The 22,594-nt window shown below is 51.1% G+C and overlaps 1 protein-coding gene across 1 annotated transcript; it reads left to right on the top strand.

The window, feature by feature from the left end:
- Positions 1–2,974: 2,974 nt before the first annotated feature.
- LOC311207107 (GTPase IMAP family member 8-like) lies at positions 2,975–22,214 on the top strand (the record flags this gene model as incomplete). The annotated part of the gene is made up of 7 exons (XM_084283006.1): positions 2,975–3,065; positions 4,920–4,965; positions 6,242–6,869; positions 7,402–7,457; positions 17,001–17,200; positions 20,488–20,533; positions 21,568–22,214. Exons 2-7 carry the CDS (start codon positions 4,944–4,946, stop codon positions 22,212–22,214), a joined length of 1,599 nt encoding a protein of 532 aa, XP_084139132.1. The 5' UTR covers positions 2,975–3,065; positions 4,920–4,943.
- Positions 22,215–22,594: the final 380 nt, after the last annotated feature.

Here is a 22,594-nt window from a genome sequence, read left to right as displayed (position 1 = left end):
GGGCCCCTCGCTACAAGAAGGACATTGTGGTGCTCGAACCTAAACGATTCTGTGGTCCTGTGAGAGCAAACACTGCCACCTGATTTGTCCCCTCTGTCCCTTCCTCACTGCACCAGTTTTTTGTGAAGGTGACAGGGACAGTTACAGAGGTAATCTGACTACCAGAGGTAGCCTTGAGGGGTGCATCACCTCTGGCATCCTGAGCACTGGAAACATGCTGAGATGCCATCGAAAACAGGAGAACGGGGAAGAACTTCCCATCTGAGACAGAAAAGAACAGTCTGAAAAAAGGAGACAGCCAGAGACAGTGGGAATCAGCGACTACTATAGCGACTGTTACCTAACGCTGGCCCTTTTATGGGCCCCATTCCTGGGGGCTTATCTCTGCTAAGGCTGCTTTTTAAAATTGGACCCTATTTGAGCTTGGTCTGGCCCCCGTTATTAAGTGGTGCGATTCCTCAATGCTGCATATACCATTGCTTTCCTGTAAGATCTGTAATGTTTATTATCCATCCGTCTATATCTACTTGCCTTTTTAGCCACAGTGGTTCACTGTGATTAATCACTGCTTGCTAGTGGTGGTTTGTGGTCATCTGTAATAAACAGAAGTTGTAGAAAATAAAGTCTCTGTGCTTGTGTATTACGGAATCCTATGAATGCACTCCTGCAAACTCCACGTACCTGCAGGCTGGGTGACCCTTTAGGTCTCGCCACAAGGTGGTTGTTGGTGTTTGCTCTGCCCTAAATTCTCCTAAATTGGTGTCTGCATCTCCCTGGATTAAACTCTCGGAGCTGCTGAGCTGCTGCCTGCCCCGGCTGTCAGCACTGCCGACATCTTGGCCCAGAGGTTCCTGACTACCTCCTTATCCGCATGGCCACCTTCCTTGCCTGCTTGTCTTTCTGTAGGATTTTGTATATTCACACAGTGGTACTTCCTTTCCCGAGTCCTTGCTTTCTCAAAGATCCCATCTCAGCAGTGCTGCTGCATTGTCTAATTTTTTTCTTTCTTCAGCTCCAAGCTCATTCACACAGCAGTCTGAAGCAAGGCTACAAAGTGAGGGTACATTGGAGGCTCAAGCCAGTCAGTCTCAACACTGTGCCCGGTGAGATCATGGAGCAAATCCTCCTGGAAACTCTGCTAAGGCACATGGCAAACAAGGAGGTGACTGGTGACAGCCAGCATGGCTTCACCAGGGGGAAATCGTGCCTGACAAATCTGGTGGCCTTCTACAGCAGGGTTACAGCACTGGTGGGTAGAGGAAGAGCAACTGACAGCATCCACCTGGGCTTGTGCAAAGCATTTGGCCCTGTCCCCCTTGGTGTCCTTGTCTCTAAACTGGAGAGACACGGATGTGATGGGTGCAGCACTGCGTGGGTGAGGAATTGGCTGGGTGGTGGTACTCAGAGAGTTGTGCTCAACGGCCCAATGTCCTGGTGGATACTGGTAACGAGTGGGTCAGTAGTGGGACCGGTACTATTTAAACATCTTTATCAGTGACACAGACAGTGAAATTGAGGCACCCCCGGCAAGTTTGCTGACGACACTGAGCTGGGTGGTGCAGCTGCCACCCTGCAGGGACGGGATGCCATCCAGAGGGACCTGGGCAGGCTGAGAGGTGGGCCTGTGCCAGCCTCAGGGGGTTCAACAAGGCCAAGGGCAATGTCCTGCAGCTGGGCTGGGGCAATCCCAAGCACAAATAAAGGTTGGGTGGGGAGTGGATTGAGAGCAGCCCTGAGGGAAGGACTTGGGATGCTGGTGGGCCAGAAACCAGCTGGGGAGGGACTCTTGGGCAGGGGGTGTAGGAATAGGACCCTACAGGCAAGTGGCAGCTGCCTCATCTCCTGCCCCTGCTCCAGCTCTGGGCGCTCCCTGGAGCAATTGCACCAAGAGAAACTGATTCAAAATTAAACACTGAAACCTAAATTTTGAGGTCCCTTCCAACCCAAACCATTGTAGGATTCACTCTGTGATTCATCTGCCCAGAAGTGCCATGCTGCCAGGTACATTCTGTGTCTCATGCCTGGACACTGGTGTTCTGTTTTGGGTCAGGATGGCAGTACATACATGAACACAGAGCCCTCTACCTCCTCCACCAGGTTTTCTGGTTACTTCTTTTCTGGTAGGGCTTACACGGATTGTGGTCATCTCCCCACCTGGGGATGTTTTTGCAGCATTGTCCGGTTACGATGGAGGGGGTGGAAATGTTCCGGTCATCCTCCCCCTCCGTCAGCTGCAGGAATTGGGCCAGAGGTTTCCTGCTTACACCTCTAGCCCCGTCTGCCTGCAGTCCCTGCTGTGTGGCTGCTCGTTGTTCATGCCGCAGTGGGACCGTGACTGCGTGGGGGTGGCAGGGGACGGGAGCATCCCAGCAGTGCAGAGCTCCAGCCTCGGCTCCGGGGCGGAAGGCGTTTAATGGCTGCTCGTTCTTCTTCCCATCTCGCCCCATGCCCACCTTCCAGGGGTCCCCAACATCGTGATTGCCACAGCTCTGCCTCCGAGGAGCAGCCACTAGATGGACCTCGGGATTCACCATGTGCTCTCGTGGGCAACGGGAGCGTTTTCCAGCACCCTTGGTGCTGGAGGCACAGCCACCCCATGCATTTAAAAACTGAGCCATTACATTTCGGTTTGTGGACACCCAGCCTGGCTCCAGGAAAAGCCTCCTGAGCCTGATGAGCCCTGCTCTTGTCTGGGGGAGGAAGACAGCGCGGACGGTTTGTTTGTGAGAAAGGAGCGGTGGTGAGAAGTATACAAACTAAAACGCCCTTCATCGGGAGGAGCTTTTTTTGCCTTACTTGCTCAGTTCAGAAACTTTCTGTTTCTGTTCTTGGCGACCAATGACTTTGCACATGATCTAGCTCCTAACCGGCTCATACACGGTCATTTGTTCAACAGAGCTGGTTTGCATGTCACCGAAATCCCCTCCTACTCCCACTCCCGCTAAATGCTGCCGAACTTCACAGGCAGCTGCCACACTTCAGCCACTGCACCTACAGAAGAAGACCTGTCACCGTCAGAAGCTGCAAAGTTCAGACTTGGGGACAAAAGCGCACAGGTACCTCTGGTGAGTTGTCTGAAATGCTGCTACTGTCATTCCAGGGAGAACAAAGAAAAAAAGGTTGTAATGCCTGCTTTCAGGGAGGGGGTTATTACTTCCTTAAGTAAAGTTCAGCCAGTATTTGTTTCCAAGTGAGAACAGAAAGTCCCTGGAGAATGGAAATCCTGATTGCATTTCTGTAAGGGTGATTTAACAAACTCCTTGTCTTCAGGAGTGTCTGTTCTGGTAGCACTCGCTGGGTCCTCACAGGAGCGTTGACTTCACAAGGGTGTCTGCACCATAGGAATATCAAAAGGGTGAAAAAGTTCTCTGACCTGCCTTAAAGTTTCTAGGAAGAAATTGACTCATTTAAGTTAAAATCAAGCTTTTAAATATATTTCCCCCTAAGCGTGCCATATGAACCTTTCACATACTTTCTGATTACTGAAGCCATTCTTAATTTTTTGCTTGTTTTGTGGACAGAACAGTCTTCTTGGGGGTGTTAAAATGTAGTACCTGTCTGAGCTTTTTGTTTTTTGATTTCCCAGCTGACACGGGTTCTAGTTGTTTCATTGCACATCTGTTTCTTACCGTGATGCCGAGCCCCGGAGGCTCAAACGGAGGCTGGTTGGTGCAACCCAGGGCTTGGCAGGGCACGAGCATCTCCCAGCTCAAATGAAGGGCATGGGTACCCATGGGTCTGGGTGGATTGTCTGCCTGGGCTGGGGCGGCCACGTGTGGTTAGGTGATAAAGCATCGTTCTCGTGCTGGCAAGGAACAGAAAGCAGAGAGCTGAGGACACGGTCAGGGGCAAGACGTGAACTGTATTGCACCTGGCCCGATCACTGCGACCTGAGGAGGTAAGAGGCAAGCACAGCAGCCGCTGCTGGAGCCATGCGAAGTGAGCGGTCTGTGCACCGGGTGGCTCTGAAGGGTCTCGGCATTTGGGGGTACTTTAGGAACTGCTAAGCCTGAGCTAGCTGGCAGGGAGGCAGAGGAAAGACAGCCGAGAATTGGTGTGGCTTTGCTGTGGATGGGGTAATTCCTCCAGTAATGACTGAATTATTTAGTGACATGATTTTAGTTTACTTTGAGTAGTGTATAGTCTGTGCTTAGTATTGGAGCAGTTTATCTGCTCCAATACTAAGAGAGCTGAAATCACTCGAGGCAGAGTCCAGAGCTGAAACAGGGGCAGGAGACGTGACAGCTGGCACCCATGGCACGATCAGTGGCTGGGCCGGACCCCGCACACCACTCGGGGCTGAGACGGACCCCGCACACCGCTCAGGCTCAGGGCTGGAGGTTCAGGTGCCGGATGAGGGCACTGAACTGACGGCGATTCTGGGGGGAGGCTCCTGCTCCAGTTGGGGGCTGTGCACATCCTCTGCGAGCTCGGCAGGTTTCCCAAAGCACTGCAAGGGTTGCCAGTGACCGATCTGAGTTCCCCTGCCAGCTCCTCGTTCCCCAAAGCATCGGGATCCCCTCCCAAGCTGAGGAGGAGCAGCCCTTGCCTGGGCTGTCCCCATCTGCCACCACGGTGCAGCGAGGCCCAGCCACTCTCCCCTGCCCCTGCGGCCCCTGCTCCTGGGCTGTGCGGGGCTGGCAGAAACGTGCCCTGCCCCTGGCACGGGGTGCGGGGCTGCCAAACGGGGTGCGGGGCTCCCTGCCTCACGGGGTGTGCAGCCATCTTGTGGGTGCTTGTGTGTGTTTACCCTCGGCTATACAACCACTTCCTGCATGCACACACAGCAGGCAGCACACACACACCGCGTGTGTTAGCGACCCGACAGCCTGGTGACCATCATCGGCCTTGTTACCACTGTGGGGGGAGCACGGGAGACTTTGGCAAACCTCGCTCAAAATCCCTTATTCTTGTTTCAGGCTTTCCCTCGGAGTGGGCTCAAAATGGCAGATGCTAAGATGGAAGGTGAGCGCCTTACCCACTGCGTGCAGCAGCTTAGAGTCCCATGGTCACAGAGCCACAGAGTGGCTGCCGCCAGCCCCATCCAGCCTGGCCTTGGGCACTGCCAGGGATGGGGCACCCACAGCTCCTGGGGGCAGCCTGCACCAGGCATCACCACCCTCATAGTAAAGAATTTCTGCCTCGGATCTAACCCAAACCCACCCTCTTCTACCTTAAAGCCGTCACCCCGTGTCCTATCCCTACACCCCCTGCCCAAGAGTCCCTTCCAGCCCTCCTGCAGCCCTTGCAGGCACTGAGGGCCTCTGTGAGGTCTCCCCACAGCAGAATTTCACAGAATTTCTAGCTTGGAAGAGACCTCAGGATCATCGAATCCAACTTCTGATGTAACACTAACAATCCCCACTAACCCCTATCCCTAAGCTCTAAAGCTAAATATCTTTCAAAGACCTCCAGGGATGGTGACTCCACCACTTCCCTGGGCAGCCTGTTCCAATGTCGAACAACCCTTTCGGTAAAGTTCTTCCTAACATCCAACCTAAAACTCCCCTGGTGCAAACAGCCTTCTCCTTTAGCAGCCTCCTCATTCAGTCAGCTGGGTGCAGTGCTGCTGAGGGTGAGGCTGGGTTTGCGTCCTCGTGCAGCCTCACGCACGCTTGTGCACGCGGTGCACGGGCCCTCTAGGGAGGCCACGGGCTCGAGGATTTCCCGAGGCTGCCTCTCCTCTTCCCACTCCTTAGGCTGTGCTGTGCCAGGCTCAGGGCAGACGGGACAGCAGCCGTTGGTTACAGCTGGAGGCACAGCGCAGGGTGCAAAGTCCTGCCCCAAAACCTTGCTATCTGTGTGCCTGAGCCAGCTCTGGCCCTGCTGGGGCCGTACAGGGCAGGCCGAGGGCCTGGGGTGATCCACCACAGAATCCAGTGGGTGTTTTTTGCTCAACACGTGACTTCTTGTAAACAGAGTGCTTCAGCCCGGCCGTTTGAGCACTCTGTGCATTCCTGGGCTGCTGGGGGGCTGCCACATGCACTTCTACTTTCTTTTTCTGCCTTTGGAAGAGATCTGGGTGCTGGCCCTCTGAGGCAGCCTTGTCCAGACTCCCCTGGGGTCCCTCATGTTGCTCCTGATGGTCCCTGGGGACCTCTGCTGGGGCCGCTAACCCTAATTCCTGTGTTTTTGAAGTAAAAAGCCTTTCCTTGTCACCCCTGGGAGCATGGCGTGCATGGGATGTCCCGGCACCACAGGGCTGTGGGGTTCAGACACGTGTCTCTGGTTGTTCCCCCAGAACCCAAGCTGAACGTCCTGCTCGTGGGCAAAACTGGAAGTGGGAAGAGTGCGACAGGGAACACCATCCTTGGGAAGAAAGCATTTGAATCTATGGTGTCAGCAGATTCAGTGACCAAGAACTACAGTTCAGCCACTGCCTCATTCCGTGGAAGAGAAATTGCCGTTATCGACACTCCTGGCCTTTTTGACACCCAGAGAGCCAATAAGGAAACAGCTAAACTGATTGGAAATGCTCTTCATCACTTCTATGACGGGGTGCATGCTATCATCCTGGTGATGCAACTGGCCCACATCAGTAAAGAAGAGGTGGAAGTGGCTGAGTGGGTGACAAAGATTTTCCATACTGAAGCACAGAAGTACACAATCCTGTTATTCACCCGAGCAGAAGATCTTGGGAGTCCAGATGATATCCGCGATTTCGTGGAAACAAGCACATACCTCAAGGGGATGGCCGGAAAATGTGGAAATAGGTACATTGCTTTCAGCAACATAGCAGCAGAGCAGACAAGGAAACAGCAGGTTGCAGACCTCATTAAAATGATTGATGCGATGGTAAAGAAGAACAAAGATGCTCCGTGTTACACGCGAGAAATGCTGGAGAAAGACACACGGACGGCTTTTGAAAAGTATTGTACTATACTCTAGCCAACAAGGCTTTGGTCAGACGGGCGATGTTTCCTCTCTTGTGCCTTTCCTGCTGCGCTCTGAAGGTCACTCTCTCCTTCCTCTCTTGATGTTTCCTCCTGTCCCATCACTGACCTACCTTTTCCCCTGGCCCGTGCCTTTGCTCTCCTGACAGGCTGCGAGAGTGCAATGGGTGTCTGGCGACGTGTAATTCTCCTCTGCTGCTCTGTCTCTGCATTGCTCTGTCACCACCCATTGTGCTGGGAAGCCGGAGACCTTGGCTGGGTGGCAGAGAGCTGCACTGCCCTGCTGGCAGCACCACTGCGCTGACTCTCTCCTCCCTGGTCTGAAGACACGGCAAGCTGAAAGGAACGGGAACATCAGGACTGTGAGATGTGCCCCCTCAGAGCAGAGGTCAGCCTGGAGCACTGCTTCCAAGATCAAAGCCACTTGTACTCCCCGTGGCAGCCAGGGCTCTAGGAACTTCTCTGGGCTTTGGGAGGGTTCGTGGTGCCAGCCTTGGTCCCTCTGCAGTGGGATGCTGCTGGTGTCGCTGGCTGTGCTGCCCCTGCCTTCGCTGGGCAATGCGAGTAATTGTATGTGATCGCTGGGTCTACAGAAGCTCATCTAATAAGTGCTCACCTAATAAATGCTAATAAATGCTAATAAATGCCCATAAATGCTGAGCCTTGCTGTGTGGAGAGGCGCCCTTCAGTGCACTGTGACCCGCAGTGCTGAAACAGCCGTTTGGGAGGGTGGAGAATGGTCCAGGTGCATTCAGGATCAGGCCCAAGCTGCAGCTCCCCCCAGGCTGGTGTTTGGTGGTGGCCATGAGCTGTGCAAGGGCGCGAGGTCTCACTGCTTGCCAGGCGAGTGCAGCAGGCAGGGGAAGCTCTGTGGCCATACCTGAGCGTGGGGCTGGGGGAGTGCTCGGAGGGGGCTGCCTGACTCACCCCAGGTTCTTCTCCCACCCAGAAAGGCTGCGGAAAGCAGCCTAGGAAGGGGGAGGAATCCCAGAACGCCAGGCTGACCTCTTCTTCAAGCGATCACAGCGAGAGAAACTGCTTCAGAGCTAAACACAGACCATGCATCTCTTCAATTAAATAACTCTGAGGTTGAATTGTTACTGGAGGAAATGCCAGAGTGAGTGTAATAGCTGCGTTGTAGGTAGTGCTGTATGGGTATCCGTGTGTGTAAATGTACCAGTGACCTCCAGTGGCATAAGCAGTATTATTGCTATCCTAAAACCATCCCAGCGTGTCCTGAAGGCATCCAGTGCTGACTCCTGGCTGTCCCCATCCCTCTGCATGATGAGAGGAATCACAGAATCCCAGAACCATCTAGACTGGAAGAGCCCTCCAGGATCACCCAGTCCATTCTCTGATCTACCACTAACCAGTCCTCCACTAAACCATATCACTGAGCTCTAAATCTAAACGTCTTTTAAAGACCTCCAGGGATGGTGACTCCACCACTTCCCTGGGCAGCCTGTTCCAATGTCTCACAACCCTTTCAGTGAAGAAGTTCTTCCTAATATCTAACCTAAAACTCCCCTGGCTCAACTTAAGCCCATTCCCCCTCGTCCTGTCACCAGGCACGTGGGAGAACAGACCAAAAATGTCAAACTCTTGTTAAACTTCATATTGTTGAATGGCAATGACAATGATCTAGCTGACACCAGCTAGTTCTCAGAGGACTTTGGGACGAATCCCATCAGGCCCCATTGGCTTGTATGCATCCATGTGGAGCAGCCAGTCTGCACAGGTTGAGGGTTAACTGGGAATTTGTCATGCTGGCTCTCGCCATCCCCCAGCTGTGGGTAGCTGGGGCCTCAGAGCCCATCATTGGTGTTCAAGACAGAGGCAGAGGTGAAAAATGCGTTCAATGTCTCTGCTTTGAATATGTCCCTCATTGTGAGGCGACCGTGCTCATCATCTATCAGACCAACGTTTGCTCTGCTCCTCCTTTTCCCATTAATCTACTTCAAAAAGCCTTTTTTATTGTCCCCCATGCTGCTGGGCAGCTTCAACTCTAATGCAGCCTGCGCAGAGCCGGGAGCAGCTCGTCTGGGCTCGGTGTCAGACAGCTGTCGGTGTGCCCCCCTAGCCCCAAGACTAGCTCTGGCTTCCCCGCCAGGCCTCGACACCACGGTGTGGGCAGCCCACTGCCCCAAGGCCCCAGCAGCAGTCCCCGGGGACCATCAGGAGCAGCATGAAGGCAGAAAAAGAAAGTAGAAGTGCATGTGGCAGCCCCCCAGCAGCCCAGGAATGCACGGAGTGCTCAAATGGCTGGGCTGAAGCACTCCCTTTACAAGAAGTCACATGTTGAGCAAAAAACACTCACTGGATTCTGTGGTGGATCACCGCAGGCTATCGGCCTGCCCTGCACGGCCCCAGCAGGGCCAGAGCTGGCTCAGGCACACAGATAGCGAGGTTTTGGGGCAGGACTTTGCACCCTGTGCTGTGCCTCCGGCTGTAACCAGCGGCTGCTGCCCCATCTGCCCTGAGCCTGGCACAGCACAGCCTAAGGAGTGGGAAGAGGAGAGGCAGCCTCGGGAAATCCTAGCCCCTGACCGCGGTGCAGGCTGCAGCTGCCTCGTCTCCTGCCCCTTCTTCTGTCAGGGCTCTGCCTCCAGTCCCACCAGCAGCAGGAACTGCTTGAAAACTAAGCACAGATCATCGCGGGAGTTAAATAACTCTGAGGCCGGACTGTTTCTGGAGGAAGTACAGGAGGTAGCGTTAGAGCTGTCTGAACCTCCAGGGCTGCACAGAATCGAAACCAAGCTGGGGGCTGGTGTGGGAGGAGCCGGTGCTGCCCTTGTGGCATGAGCACAGTTCTGCAGGCTGACACCGGCCATCTCCGCTGTCACTTCCTGGTGGCTGTGAGCATCTCATGGGGACAACGCGAACAACTCACGGCATTGTAACATGGGGACAAATGGGGAAGGGGGGTTGGGTGAACATCCTTGTTAAAAGAAAGATTTTGTAAGATACCACCCACCCACCGCAAGACATCCTGTTTTGCCCCCACCTGAACATAAGCACAACGCATGATCACCGGAGGAAGAATAACAACCCCCAACAACAGACTGTGCAGTCTCAGGACAGGTCTTGACAGGTCTCGACAGGTCTCGACAAGCCGGAACTTCAATGCTATAAAACAACGACACTGGAAAGGGGAAGTTGCGTGCCGTGGTGGAGCGGAGACTCCTCAGCCGCCCAGCGCTGTTTTGCTTGTGTCTGCTTACTTGATTAATAAAATAATTTCAAGAGACCAGTAAATTGTGTGGTCTAACATATAACAATTTGGTGCCGTGACTCGGATGAAGGCAATCTGATTGAAAGACCTTCGGAGGGGGCGCCCCGCTGATTTCAGCGGCCTTCGCTAGGACTACTTTCATTCAAATCCTTCACCGACGAACCCAAAATTAGACACAAGCAAATAAAACCGGTAAACCCCAGGCAACCTTTGTGCACGAAGCCCGAACGAAGACCCACGGGGTGGGTAAGTATAGGCCGGTGATCCGTTCGGTTGGGGTTGGGTATCCTGGAACACAACAAACGAGACGTCCAATTGTGGACGAAGCGAGTGTGGACCCCTCGGTAGTGCGGTTCCCACATCCCGCGAGGGACTGGGCCACGAAAAGGGGGAAGTGATCCATGTGTGTGTGTGTGAAGGTGTTCCGGAAGATGGGACAGAAGAAGAGTAAGCCTTCTGGTCCCATGGGTGGGGTAACGTCTGATGTTAGGTTAACCTGGCATTAATGATTAAAAATTGGCAGGATTCCCCTTTTAGGCGGGGAAGGAATAAAGTAAAAATGATACATTATTGTGTTGAAGTTTGGGGTGGTAAACAGATTCAAGGAGACCACCTTTACTGGCCTGTATTTGGGTCCTTTGAAGATTGGGTTTGTCAGGCCCTAAATATTTATGTAAACTCATAGGAACCCTTTAGTTTGGAAGAAAGTGAATATGCGCACCTCTGGATAAATTCAGATACGAGGATGCATCTATATCCTCTAAAAGAAAAAGGAGGGCAGGATAAAAAGAGAAAGGACTTGGAAGTCTCAACACTGCCCCCGCCCTATATTCCACCGACTGCATCAACGGCTCCCGTCCTTAATGGACTCCACGAATTAGCTAACCCAGGAGAATTGGAATTGGATCATGAAACACAGGGGCCGGTAACCAGAAGCAGGGCAAGAAATCAGAAATCTGCTTTAAGGGAGGGATTATATCCCTTACGAGAAATAGCAATGGGGGGACCCCAGCCAGGAACGTAATATGTGGCCATCCCCATTAACTCCGGGGATGCCCGAGATTTTAAGAAAAGGACAGGAGGAGGGTAAGCGAGCTTTAAGGGCAACTGGCATAATGTTTCCAGCTGCTGAGGAATAATTCTAACTGGAATAATAACTGTACATTGTATATTGTATATATAAAAGCCCAGGCATTTTTGTTAAAGTATTCTTTTATACATATGTTAATATGTAAATATATAAATATAAGAACTGCCATTGAGGTGTATGTCTAAGGGAACAAAATTTGCCCAGGCATATTATCAGCTCATCAGGTTTAAATGTCCTCAGTGTAATTGTCAACAGGCAGTTAATTTACAGTGGTCTGATTTTACTTGTGTATCTATATATTGTGGATTTTGGAGGGATTGGGATTGACTAGTAAAGAGCTTCTAGGAAAACAGTGGAATATTAACCACTGTAGATTACAATAGGAAAAGTTCAAAGCAAAGAAATCCCAAGGAAAAGCGCCCTAGGATGTATACTAACACATTGGAGGGATATAGTGGGGTGAGAGGGTACAGAAAGTAAAGAACTCTTATCAAATATTGTAATCAATGGTGGCCACTTTATAAACTAGAGGATGGAGCGGAGTGGCCCCTAAATGGAACTACTAATTACAACACCATCTTACAGTCAATGTTGTTTTTGTGGAAAGAAGGAAAATGGGATGAAATATGGTATATTGATTGATATGTTGTTTCAGTATCTTGGAGGGAAAAGGTATGGAATTAAGTTGGACTCTGACTGAGCCTTTGGTGCTGGTATTAGAAAAGTACGGGCTGGAGAAAGATAAAGGAAGTGTTAAAAGGGTTGCTGAAGGTGTTAAAGGTGTGGCATGTAGTATTTAATAGAGCTGTTTGAAAATGAATGAGCAGGGAAAGGTGATGTAGGCATTATCTAAGTAACAGTCTAGAAGTTTTGGTATATTTGCATATTTGCTGTGGTGTTTGGTCATTTTCCCAAGCATCGGGGAGGGGGACGGTGGGGGAACAGCCTGCTCCACCGGGGCCTCTCCAGCGGCCGCAGGGGGTTTCGGCTTCAGCACCTGGAGCGCCTCCTCCCCCTCCTTCTGCACTGACTTTGGTGTCTGCGGGGGGGTTTCTCGCTCTCCCAACTGCTGTTGAGCAGCAGGTTTTTGTTTGTTTCTTTGTTTGTTTTCGTGGATGTGCTCTCACAGAGGCACGGACTGTGTTGTTATGGCTTGGCTCTGGGCAGCAGTGGGCCCCTTTGGGGTCAGATGAAATTGTCCCTTATCTGCCATGGGGAGGTTTCTGGGTTTTTCTCACGGGGGCAGTTTTCTCACTGCAGTTTCCCACCCCCACACCTCTCACACCCCCCCCCCCGAACCTTGCCATCAAACCCAATACACTGGGGCAGCTAAGTCATTACTGACTTGTAAAGTATCAGGGATTAAATTAACTAATGAAACCCTAAATGTGATAGGGGTAGAAGGGACTGGGATAACAGTGCCACTTTTGGGGAATACCAAGCTGAGACCAGGGGATAAAATGATTACTGGGCAATTATTGTATGTATCCAAGGCAGAGACTAACTTGTTGGGAAGGGATTTGATGATTAAATTGGGCATTCAAATAGTAAATTGTTAGACTGGAATAACAGTGTTATGAATGGAGTGCTCTCTGGCCCTGAGAGCAAACATACATGTATATTCACCTCTGACTGGAAAGACCCTGAAATGGGGGCGGAAGCAACAATATAGGTGGACAATTTTACCTCAGGGGTTTACAGGGCCACCTATCTATTTGGGTAAATTCTAAAAAAGATTTTGGAGCAATTACAACCTCCCAAGGAGGTATTAAATTTACAAATATGTGGATCATTTTAAGGAAAATCGATACTCCGTGATGGGAGAGAAATGCTGAATAAAGTGATGATGAGGCAAATATTAACTGTTTTACATCAGAAGAGTCATTGGGAGGTGCAAGCAATGTGTGATGTTGTTCTAAGAAAGCATGTCTGTGTAGGAATATATACTTTAGGGAAGCACACATGCAGAGGATGTACTATATGTCAAAGGGTAAATAAAAAGGTCTTCTGTAACCTATCTAGAGGGGGACGGGAGCCAGGGCTTTGACCTTTCCAAAGCATACAGGTAGACTTTACTGAGTTACTTGTTTGTCCTAATTGACCACGTGACTGAATGGGTGTAAAGCTTTACTGCAAGGATTAAAGCAGGCCTTAGAGATTGAGTGGGATTTTCACAGCCCCTGGCACCCCTCCTCTTCTGGAAAGGTAGAGAGAATGAATGGTGAAATTAAGAAACAATTAACAAAACTTATGCTGGAAACTAAGGCTTGTTGGGTAAAATGCTTACCCCTTGCACTGTTAAACATATGGACGCAGCCCAGAACTGATGTAGGAATTTCTCCTTTTGAAATGCTATATGGTATGCCCTATGACTTGGAATTGCCACTTGATCACCCTCAATTCTAATTAAGACTTGGAAAGAGACTTTTGTTTTAACACCACGATGGGGAAGGCCCCTATGTTGTTTTGCTTACTACAGAAACAGTCGTCCGGACTGCGGAGAAAGGATGGACCCATCTGTGACGAGAAGTGGGAGATCGCTCCAGGAAACAAAGACCTGAAGCTCACATTGTGACGAACTCAATAGGTACTGTGGGTTAAGGTAGAGGCTCTCCCCTGAAGAACACTGCTGCTGCCCAGAAGAACTAAAACCTCGTAGTTGGCTGCAACCCAACTGACGAGTGAGGCAGAGGAGTGAATAAGTGGGGAAAGAAATGGGCCTCAGCCATTCCTATCGGTATTTGGGGGTTCTCGCAGTGATTTCATCCTGCATAGCGACTCAACACCACCCCCACCAACCTTTTAAATGGACTTTAAGTCGATTCGAAGATCAACAGGTTATTGCAACCCAGATAACATCGGGGGGCCAAGCTTTACTTCTACACTATGTCAGCTGATCTCGAGGCCCCGATGCTGGGAATATATGGGATTTTATTTCAGCCCAAGTTCTAACCCGGGAAAGGGGTACTGTAAACGCCTGAACATGTATTATTGTGCATACCAGGGGTGTGAAACCATTGCTACAGACTGGACACTCGGGGCTGGTCGGGATAAATTCTTACAAGTGGGATATGGGCTGTAAGGTTGTAACTGACAATTGGATCCTTGTTACAGGTGGCGAGGGCATGGTATAGGGTATACAGGAACCTTCCACGGAAATAAAGAAATATGCAAGGTTCTATATATAAATATAACAAACTTGGACGATACTAGCTGGGTACTAGGAAACATGTCAGATTTTACGAACACGGAACAGATAGGGGAGGACTCATACTAATAAAGAAGGAAAAACCCGAGACTTCCAAGGTAGTCGGGCCTAATAAAGAGTTAATAGGGGAAGGTTTGGTTGTCCAGACTGTAAAGATACCTGGGACTGCCCAACCTACTACAGTGTTTTCTAATAAGTTGACAGAGTTATCCTTTCCCACACGGCTTCCAAGTATTGTGAAAAAAGAAAGGGGTTGTACCCGAGGAGATAACTGAAGGGTGCTGGCTATGTGTAAGTGTTAAGCCCCCATATTCAAATTCTTCCAAGTGCAGTTGGGGTCAGGAAATCGGGATAACTTTGACCCAAATTACGGGAAAAGGTAAATGTATTGGCACAGTTCCAAGAGATAAAAATTATCTGTGCCATGCCACTGAAAAAAAAATGTACCAAACACACAAATGGTTAATTCCTGCAAATAACACTAGGTAGGTATGTTCATTGTTGGGAGTCACTCCTTACCTATCTTTAAAATTGTTTAACACATCTCATGATTTTTGTGTACAGGTGGTCATTATACCAAGGATTCTATACCACACTGAAGAGTATATGTATACCCATCACACAGTGGCTGAATACCATCTGGTAAACTTATAACACTCAGCCTGGAGAGGAGAAGGCCTAGGGGAGACCTCACAGCAGCCTTCAGGGCCTGCAGGGGGTGCAGGAGGGCTGGGGAGGCACTCTTGGGTGGGAGGGTGTAGGGATAGGATAGCCCTGAGTGGTGAGCAGGGTCCGTCCCAGCCCCTGACTGTAATGCAGGTGGCAGCTGCCTCATCTCCTGCCCCTACGCCAGCTCTGGGCACTCCCTGGAGCGATTGCACCAAGAGAAACTGGTTCAAAATTAAACACTGAAACCTAATTTTTGAGGTCCCTTCCAACCCAAACCATTGTAGGATTCACTCTGTGATTCATCTGCCCAGAAGTGCCATGCTGCCAGGTACATTCTGTGTCTCATGTGTGGACACTGGTGTTATATATGGAGTGGTAATTCATATCAAGAAAATGGTTGATATTAATAAAGAAGGGGGAGATTTTGGAATGTGGCCATGGGGGTTGGAAAACCCTGTGACTGAGATAACATTAGACTCTTAACGCCGAGGCCATCAGGAATATAAAAGAGTTTAGAGGGACCAAAGAAGGGTGGTTCAGGAGACTCCATGCAGTCTGGGGTTTCTTGTTCTCCAGCTGGTTCTCTTGTTCTCCAGCTGTTAAGGCATGGATGTTTCTGTGTGCTTGCTGTTGTTGTTACATTCAAAGTTGTCTGACCAATGAAAAGTTGTTTGGAAAAGAACTGCTGTGGAGAGAAGGCTATAAGAGGGGAGCCTGCCCTCAAGATAAAAAAAAAGAAGGCAACATGAAGTTACATCAATAAAGAAGCAGGAAAAAGAAGTGAAGAGGAACAGGCTGGCAGAATGGAGACCAGGACGGGAGCAGGCACATTGATTGCCTCATGAAGATAGGTTCGGCCAGACTCAGCAAACCGCTCAGAGAAGCTCGTACAGAAAGTTGCTGGAAACAGGTGCACTGGAGCTGGAGAGAAGCTCGAGCTGAGAGAAGCGGACCTGTGCACACAACTGCCCCTCGCTGGTAAGCAGCTGCACATTATGGGGAATCATACGTCCTTAGGAACAAAGACTCTCCTGGTAACCTTACAGCTTATTCTCCTTATTAACAATCGGACAGCTTATGAGCCTGAAATATGGGACCAAACTGAGGTGAAGGTGTGGGACTCTGCAACTAAAAACGACAAGGTTGCGGTGGGATTGCTCGGCACCTGGCGAGCAGTCTCTGAGGCCTTAAAGAGCCATGTGGAGCCACAGTCAGAAACGTGGGGCTTGCTAGATACTGAGGGAGCTGTGGGCTCCTTTACTGATCCGACTGCTATGCCATGGGCCCCTCTGCTGCTGCAGCCATCGAAGGCCTTTGCTGTTACGCCCCCTGTTGACCTGGACGTGCCTTTTGACCCAGGCCTCTTGGCCTTCACAAGGAGATGGATATGCTTTTCTTTGATCTTTTGATCTTTGGATATGCTTTTCTTTGATCTTTTGATCTGGGAAGAACGGGATACATAAGGCCTGTAGAATGGAATATGGAGACTGTTAAGTTATGGAACTTAAAGGATTGTTTGTTACCTTTCCTGATTGTACATATGTATAGGCATACTTGTGTTTAGTGTGTAAAGCAATGTTCTGTATATTTAGAATGTTTGATGTTTGTGTGTGCGTGTTGGTGGAGTGTAGACTCCCCGCACACCCAGCGCTGTTTACTTGCCTTTTATACCTTTTTATCCTTTTATAGCTTTTATACCTTTTAGAAATATTTGTTTTATAAATATTACAAAATTCAGATTGAATTGAGACCTGGTTTATAACACTGGTGTTCTGTTTTGGGTCAGGATGGCGGTACATACATGAACACAGAGCCCTCTACCTCCTCCACCAAGTTTTCTGGTTACTTCTTTTCTGGTAGGGCTTACACGGATTGTGGTCATCTCCCCACCTGGGGATGTTTTTGCAGCATCGTCCGGTTATGATGGAGGTGGTGGAAATGTTCCGGTCATCCTCCCCCTCCGTCAGCAGCAGGAATTGGGCCAGAGGTTTCCTGCTTACACCTCTAGCCCCGTCTGCCTGCAGTCCCTGCTGTGTGGCTGCTCGTTGTTCATGCCGCAGTGGGACCGTGACTGCGTGGGGGTGGCAGGGGACGGGAGCGTCCCAGCAGTGCAGAGCTCCAGCCCCGGCTCCGGGGGGAAGGCGTTTAATGGGTGCTCGTTCTTCTTCCCATCTCACCCCATGCCCACCTTCCAGGGGTCCCCAACATCGTGATTGCCACAGCTCTGCCTCCGAGGAGCAGCCACTAGATGGACCTCGGGATTCACCATGTGCTCTCGTGGGCAACGGGAGCGTTTTCCAGCACCCTTGGTGCTGGAGGCGCAGCCACCCCATACATTTAAAAACTGGCAGAATGGAGACCAGGACGGGAGCAGGCACATTGATTGCCTCATGAAGATAAGTTCAGCCAGACTCAGCGAACCGCTCAGAGAAGCTCGTACAGAAAGTTGCTGGAAACAGGTGCACTGGAGCTGGAGAGAAGCTCGAGCTGAGAGAAGCGGACCTGTGCACACAACTGCCTCTCGCTGGTAAGCAGTTGTGCATTATGTGGAATCTGTCCTTAGGAACAAAGGCTGTCCTGGTAATCTTACAGCTTATTCTCCTTATTAACAATGGGACAGTTTATGAGCCTGAAATATGGGACCAAACTGAGGTGAAGGTGTGGGACTTTGCAACTAAAAACGACAAGGTTGCAGTGGGATTGCTCGGCAGCTGGTGAGCAATCTCTGAGGCCTTAAAGAGCCCTGTGGGACCACAGTCAGAAGCATGTGGCTTGCTAGATAGTGAGGGAGCTGCGGGCTCCTTTAGTGATCTGACTGCTACGCCATTACCATGGGCCCCTCTGCTGCTACAGCCATCAAAGGCCTTTGCTGTTACACCCCCTGTTGACCTGGATGTGCCTTTTGACCCAGGCCTATTGCCTTGAAAAGGAGACAACTTAAAGCAAGACATTGTTCAAAAGGAACGGAAAATGGAGACTGTTAAGTTATTGAACTTAAAGGATCGTTTACTTGGTTACCTATCCTGATTGTATGTATGTATAGGCATACTCGGGTTATTATGTAAAGCAACGTTCTGTATACATGTATTTAGAATGTTTGATGTTCGTGTGTGCGTGTTGGTAGAGCATAGACTCCCCGCGCACCCAGCGCTGTTTACTTGCCTTTTATAAATATTCTTTTACGTTACTAAATTCAGAGTTGAGACTTCATTTATAACACCCAGCCTGGCTCCAGGAAAAGCCTCCTGAGCCTGATGAGCCCTGCTCTTGTCTGGGGGAGGAAGACAGCGCGGACGGTTTGTTTGTGAGAAAGGAGCGGTGGTGAGAAGTATACAAACTAAAACGCCCTTCATTGGGAGGAGCGTTTTTTGCCTTACTTGCTCAGTTCAGAAACTTTCTGTTTCTGTTCTTGGCGACCAATGACTTTGCACATGATCTAGCTCCTAACCAGCTCATACACGGTCATTTGTTCAACAGAGCTGGTTTGCATGTCACCGAAATCCCCTCCTACTCCCGCTCCCGCTAAATGCTGCCGAACTTCACAGGCAGCTGCCACACTTCAGCCACTGCACCTACAGAAGAAGACCTGTCACCGTCAGAAGCTGCAAAGTTCAGACTTGGGGACAAAAGCGCACAGGTACCTCTGGTGAGTTGTCTGAAATGCTGCTACTGTCATTCCAGGGAGAACAAAGAAAAAAAGGTTGTAATGCCTGCTTTCAGGGAGGGGGTTATTACTTCCTTAAGTAAAGTTCAGCCAGTATTTGTTTCCAAGTGAGAACAGAAAGTCCCTGGAGAATGGAAATCCTGATTGCATTTCTGTAAGGGTGATTTAACAAACTCCTTGTCTTCAGGAGTGTCTGTTCTGGTAGCACTCGCTGGGTCCTCACAGGAGTGTTAACTTCACAAGGGTGTCTGCACCATAGGAATATCAAAAGGGTGAAAAAGTTCTCTGACCTGCCTTAAAGTTTCTAGGAAGAAATTGACTCATTTAAGTTACAATCAAGTTTTTAAATATATTTCCCCCTAAGCGTGCCATATGAACCTTTCACATACCTTCTGATTACTGAAGCCATTCTTAATTTTTTGCTTGTTTTGTGGACAGAACAGTCTTCTTGGGGGTGTTAAAATGTAGTACCTGTCCCAGCTTTTTGTTTTAGCTGTGGTTTGTTCTTCATGCCGGTTCTGTTGTGGGATTTCCCAGCTGACACGGGTTCTAGTTGTTTCATTGCACATCTCTTTCTTACCGTGATGCCGAGCCCCGGAGGCTCAAACGGAGGCTGGTTGGTGCAACCCAGGGCTCGGCAGGGCACGAGCATCTCTCAGCTCAAATGAAGGGCGTGGGTACCCATGGGTCTGGGTGGATTGTCTGCCTGGGCTGGGGCTGCCACGTGTGGTTAGGTGATAAAGCATCGTTCTCGTGCTGGCAAGGAACAGAAAGCAGAGAGCTGAGGACACGGTCAGGGGCAAGACGTGAACTGTATTGCACCTGGCCCAAGCACTGCGACCTGACGAGGTAAGAGGCAAGCACAGCAGCCGCTGCTGGAGCCATGCGAAGTGAGCGGTCTGTGCACGGGGTGGCTCTGAAGGGTCTCGGCATTTGGGGGTACTTTAGGAACTGCTAAGCCTGAGCTAGCTGGCAGGGAGGCAGAGGAAAGACAGCCGAGAATTGGTGTGGCTTTGCTGTGGATGGAGTAATTCCTCCAGTAATGACTGAATTATTTAGTGACGTGATTTGAGTTTACTTCGAGTAGTGTATAGTCTGTGCTTAGTTTTGGAGCAGTTTATCTTGCTGAAATCACTCGAGGCAGAGTCCAGAGCTGAAACAGGGGCAGATGAGGGCACTGAACTGACGGCGATTCTGGGGGGAGGCCCCTGCTCCAGTTGGTAGCTGTGCACATCCTCTGTGAGCTCGGCAGGTTTCCCAAAGCACTGCAAGGGTTGCCAGTGACCGAGCTGAGTTCCCCTGCCAGCTCCTCGTTCCCCAAGGCATCGGGATCCCCTCCCAAGCTGAGGAGGAGCAGCCCTTGCCCGGGCTGTCCCCATCTGCCACCACGGTGCAGCGAGGCCCAGCCACGCTCCCCTGCTCCTGCGGCCCCTGCTCCTGGGCTGTGCGGGGCTGGCAGAAACGTGCCCTGCCCTTGGCACGGGGTGCGGGGCTGCCAAACGCTGCTCTCTGCCTCACGGGGTGCGCAGCCATCTTGTGGGTGCGTGCGTGCGTGCGTTTACCCTTGGCTATACAACCACTTCCTGCATGCACACACAGCAGGCAGCATGCACACAACAGGTGTGTTAGCGACCCGACGGCCTGGTGACCATCATCGGCCTTGTTACTGTCGTGGGGGGAGCACGGGAGACTTTGGCAAACCTCGCTCAAAATCCCTTATTCTTCTTTCAGGCTTCCCCTCGGAGTGGGCTCAAAATGGCAGATGCTAAGATGGAAGGTGAGCGCCTTACCCACTGCACGCAGCAGCTTAGAGTCCCATGGTCACAGAGCCACAGAGTGGCTGCCGCCAGCCCCATCCAGCCTGGCCTTGGGCACTGCCAGGGATGGGGCACCCACAGATCCTGGGGGCAGCCTGCGCCAGGCCTCAAATCCCTCACTGTGAAAGATTTTGAATTTCTAACCTAAATCTGCCCTCTTCTACCTTAGAGCCATCACCCTGTGTCCTATCCCTACACCCCCTGCCCAAGACTCCCTCCCAGCCCTCCTGCAGCCCCTGCAGGCACCGAGGGCCACTGTGAGGTCTCCCCACAGCCTTCTCCTTTAGCAGCCTCCTCATTCAGTCAGCTGGGTGCAGTGCTGCTGAGGGTGAGGCTGGGTTTGCGTCCTCGTGCAGCCTCACGCACGCTTGTGCACGCGGTGCACGGGCCCTCTGGGGAGGCCACGGGCTCGAGGATTTCCCGAGGCTGCCTCTCCTCTTCCCACTCCTTAGGCTGTGCTGTGCCAGGCTCAGGGCAGATGGGGCAGCAGCCCTTGGTTACAGCCTGAGGCACAGCGCAGGGTGCAAAATCCTGCCCCAAAACCTCGCTATCTGTGTGCCTGAGCCAGCTCTGGCCCTGCTGGGGCCGTACAGGGCAGGCCGAGGGCCTGGGGTGATCCACCACAGAATCCAGTGGGTGTTTTTTGCTCAACATGTGACTTCTTGTAAAGGGAGTGCTTCAGTCTGGCCGTTTGAGCACTCTGTGCATTCCTGGGCTGCTGGGGGGCTGCCACATGCACTTCTACTTTCTCTTTCTGCCTTTGGAAGAGGTCTGGGTGCTGGCCCTCTGAGGCAACCTTGTCCATACTCCTCTGGGGTTCCTCGTGTTGCTCCTGATGGTCCCTGGGGACCGCTGCTGGGGCCGCTAACCCTAATTCCCGTGTTTTTGCAGTAAAAAGCCTTTCCTTGTCACCTCTGGGAGCATGGCGTGCAGGGGATGTCCCGGCACCACAGGGCTGTGGGGTTCAGACACGTGTCTCTGGTTGTTCCCCCAGGACCCAAGCTGAACATCCTGCTCGTGGGCAAAACTGGAAGTGGGAAGAGTGCGACAGGGAACACCATCCTTGGGAAGAAAGCATTTGAATCTATGGTGTCAGCAGATTCAGTGACCAAGAGCTACAGTTCAGCCACTGCCTCATTCCGTGGAAGAGAAATTGCCGTTATCGACACTCCTGGCCTTTTTGACACCCAGAGAGCCAATAAGGAAACAGCTGAACTGATTGGAAATGCTCTTCGTCACTTCTATGGAGGGGTGCATGCTATCATCCTGGTGATGCAACTGGCCCACATCAGTAAAGAAGAGGTGGAAGTGGCTGAGTGGGTGACAAAGATTTTCCATACTGAAGCACAGAAGTACACGATCCTGTTATTCACCCGAGCAGAAGAACTTGGGAGTCCAGATGATATCCATGATTTTGTGGAATCAAACAAATTCATCAGCGGGATGGCAGGAAAATGTGGAAATAGGTACATTGCTTTCAGCAACATAGCAGCAGAGCAGACAAGGAAACAGCAGGTTGCAGACCTCATTAAAATTATTGATGCGATGGTAAAGAAGAACAAAGATGCTCCGTGTTACACGCGAGAAATGCTGGAGAAAGACACACGGACGGCTTTTGAAAAGTATTGTACTATACTCTAGCCAACAAGGGTTTGGGCAGACGGGCGATGTTTCCTCTCTTGTGCCTTTCCTGCCATGCTCTGAAGATCACTCTCTCCTTCCTCTCTTGATGTTTCCTCCTGTCCCGTCACTGACCTACCTTTTCCCCTGGCCCGTGCCTTTGCTCTCCTGACAGGCTGCGAGAGTGCAATGGGTGTCTGGCGACGTGTAATTCTCCTCTGCTGCTCTGTCTCTGCATTGCTCTGTCACCACCCATTGTGCTGGGAAGCCGGAGACCTTGGCTGGGTGGCACAGAGCTGCACTGCCCTTCTGGCAGCACCACTGCGCTGACTCTCTCCTCCCTGGTCTGAAGACACGGCAAGCTGAAAGCAACGGGAACATCAGGGCTGTGAGATGTGCCC

Source organism: Netta rufina, assembly GCF_964035555.1.
Source record: "Netta rufina genome assembly, chromosome: 2".
NCBI lineage: Eukaryota > Metazoa > Chordata > Aves > Anseriformes > Anatidae > Netta > Netta rufina.
The sequence above is the reverse complement of the archived record's forward strand: the minus strand, read 5'-3'. Positions and strand labels throughout refer to the sequence as shown.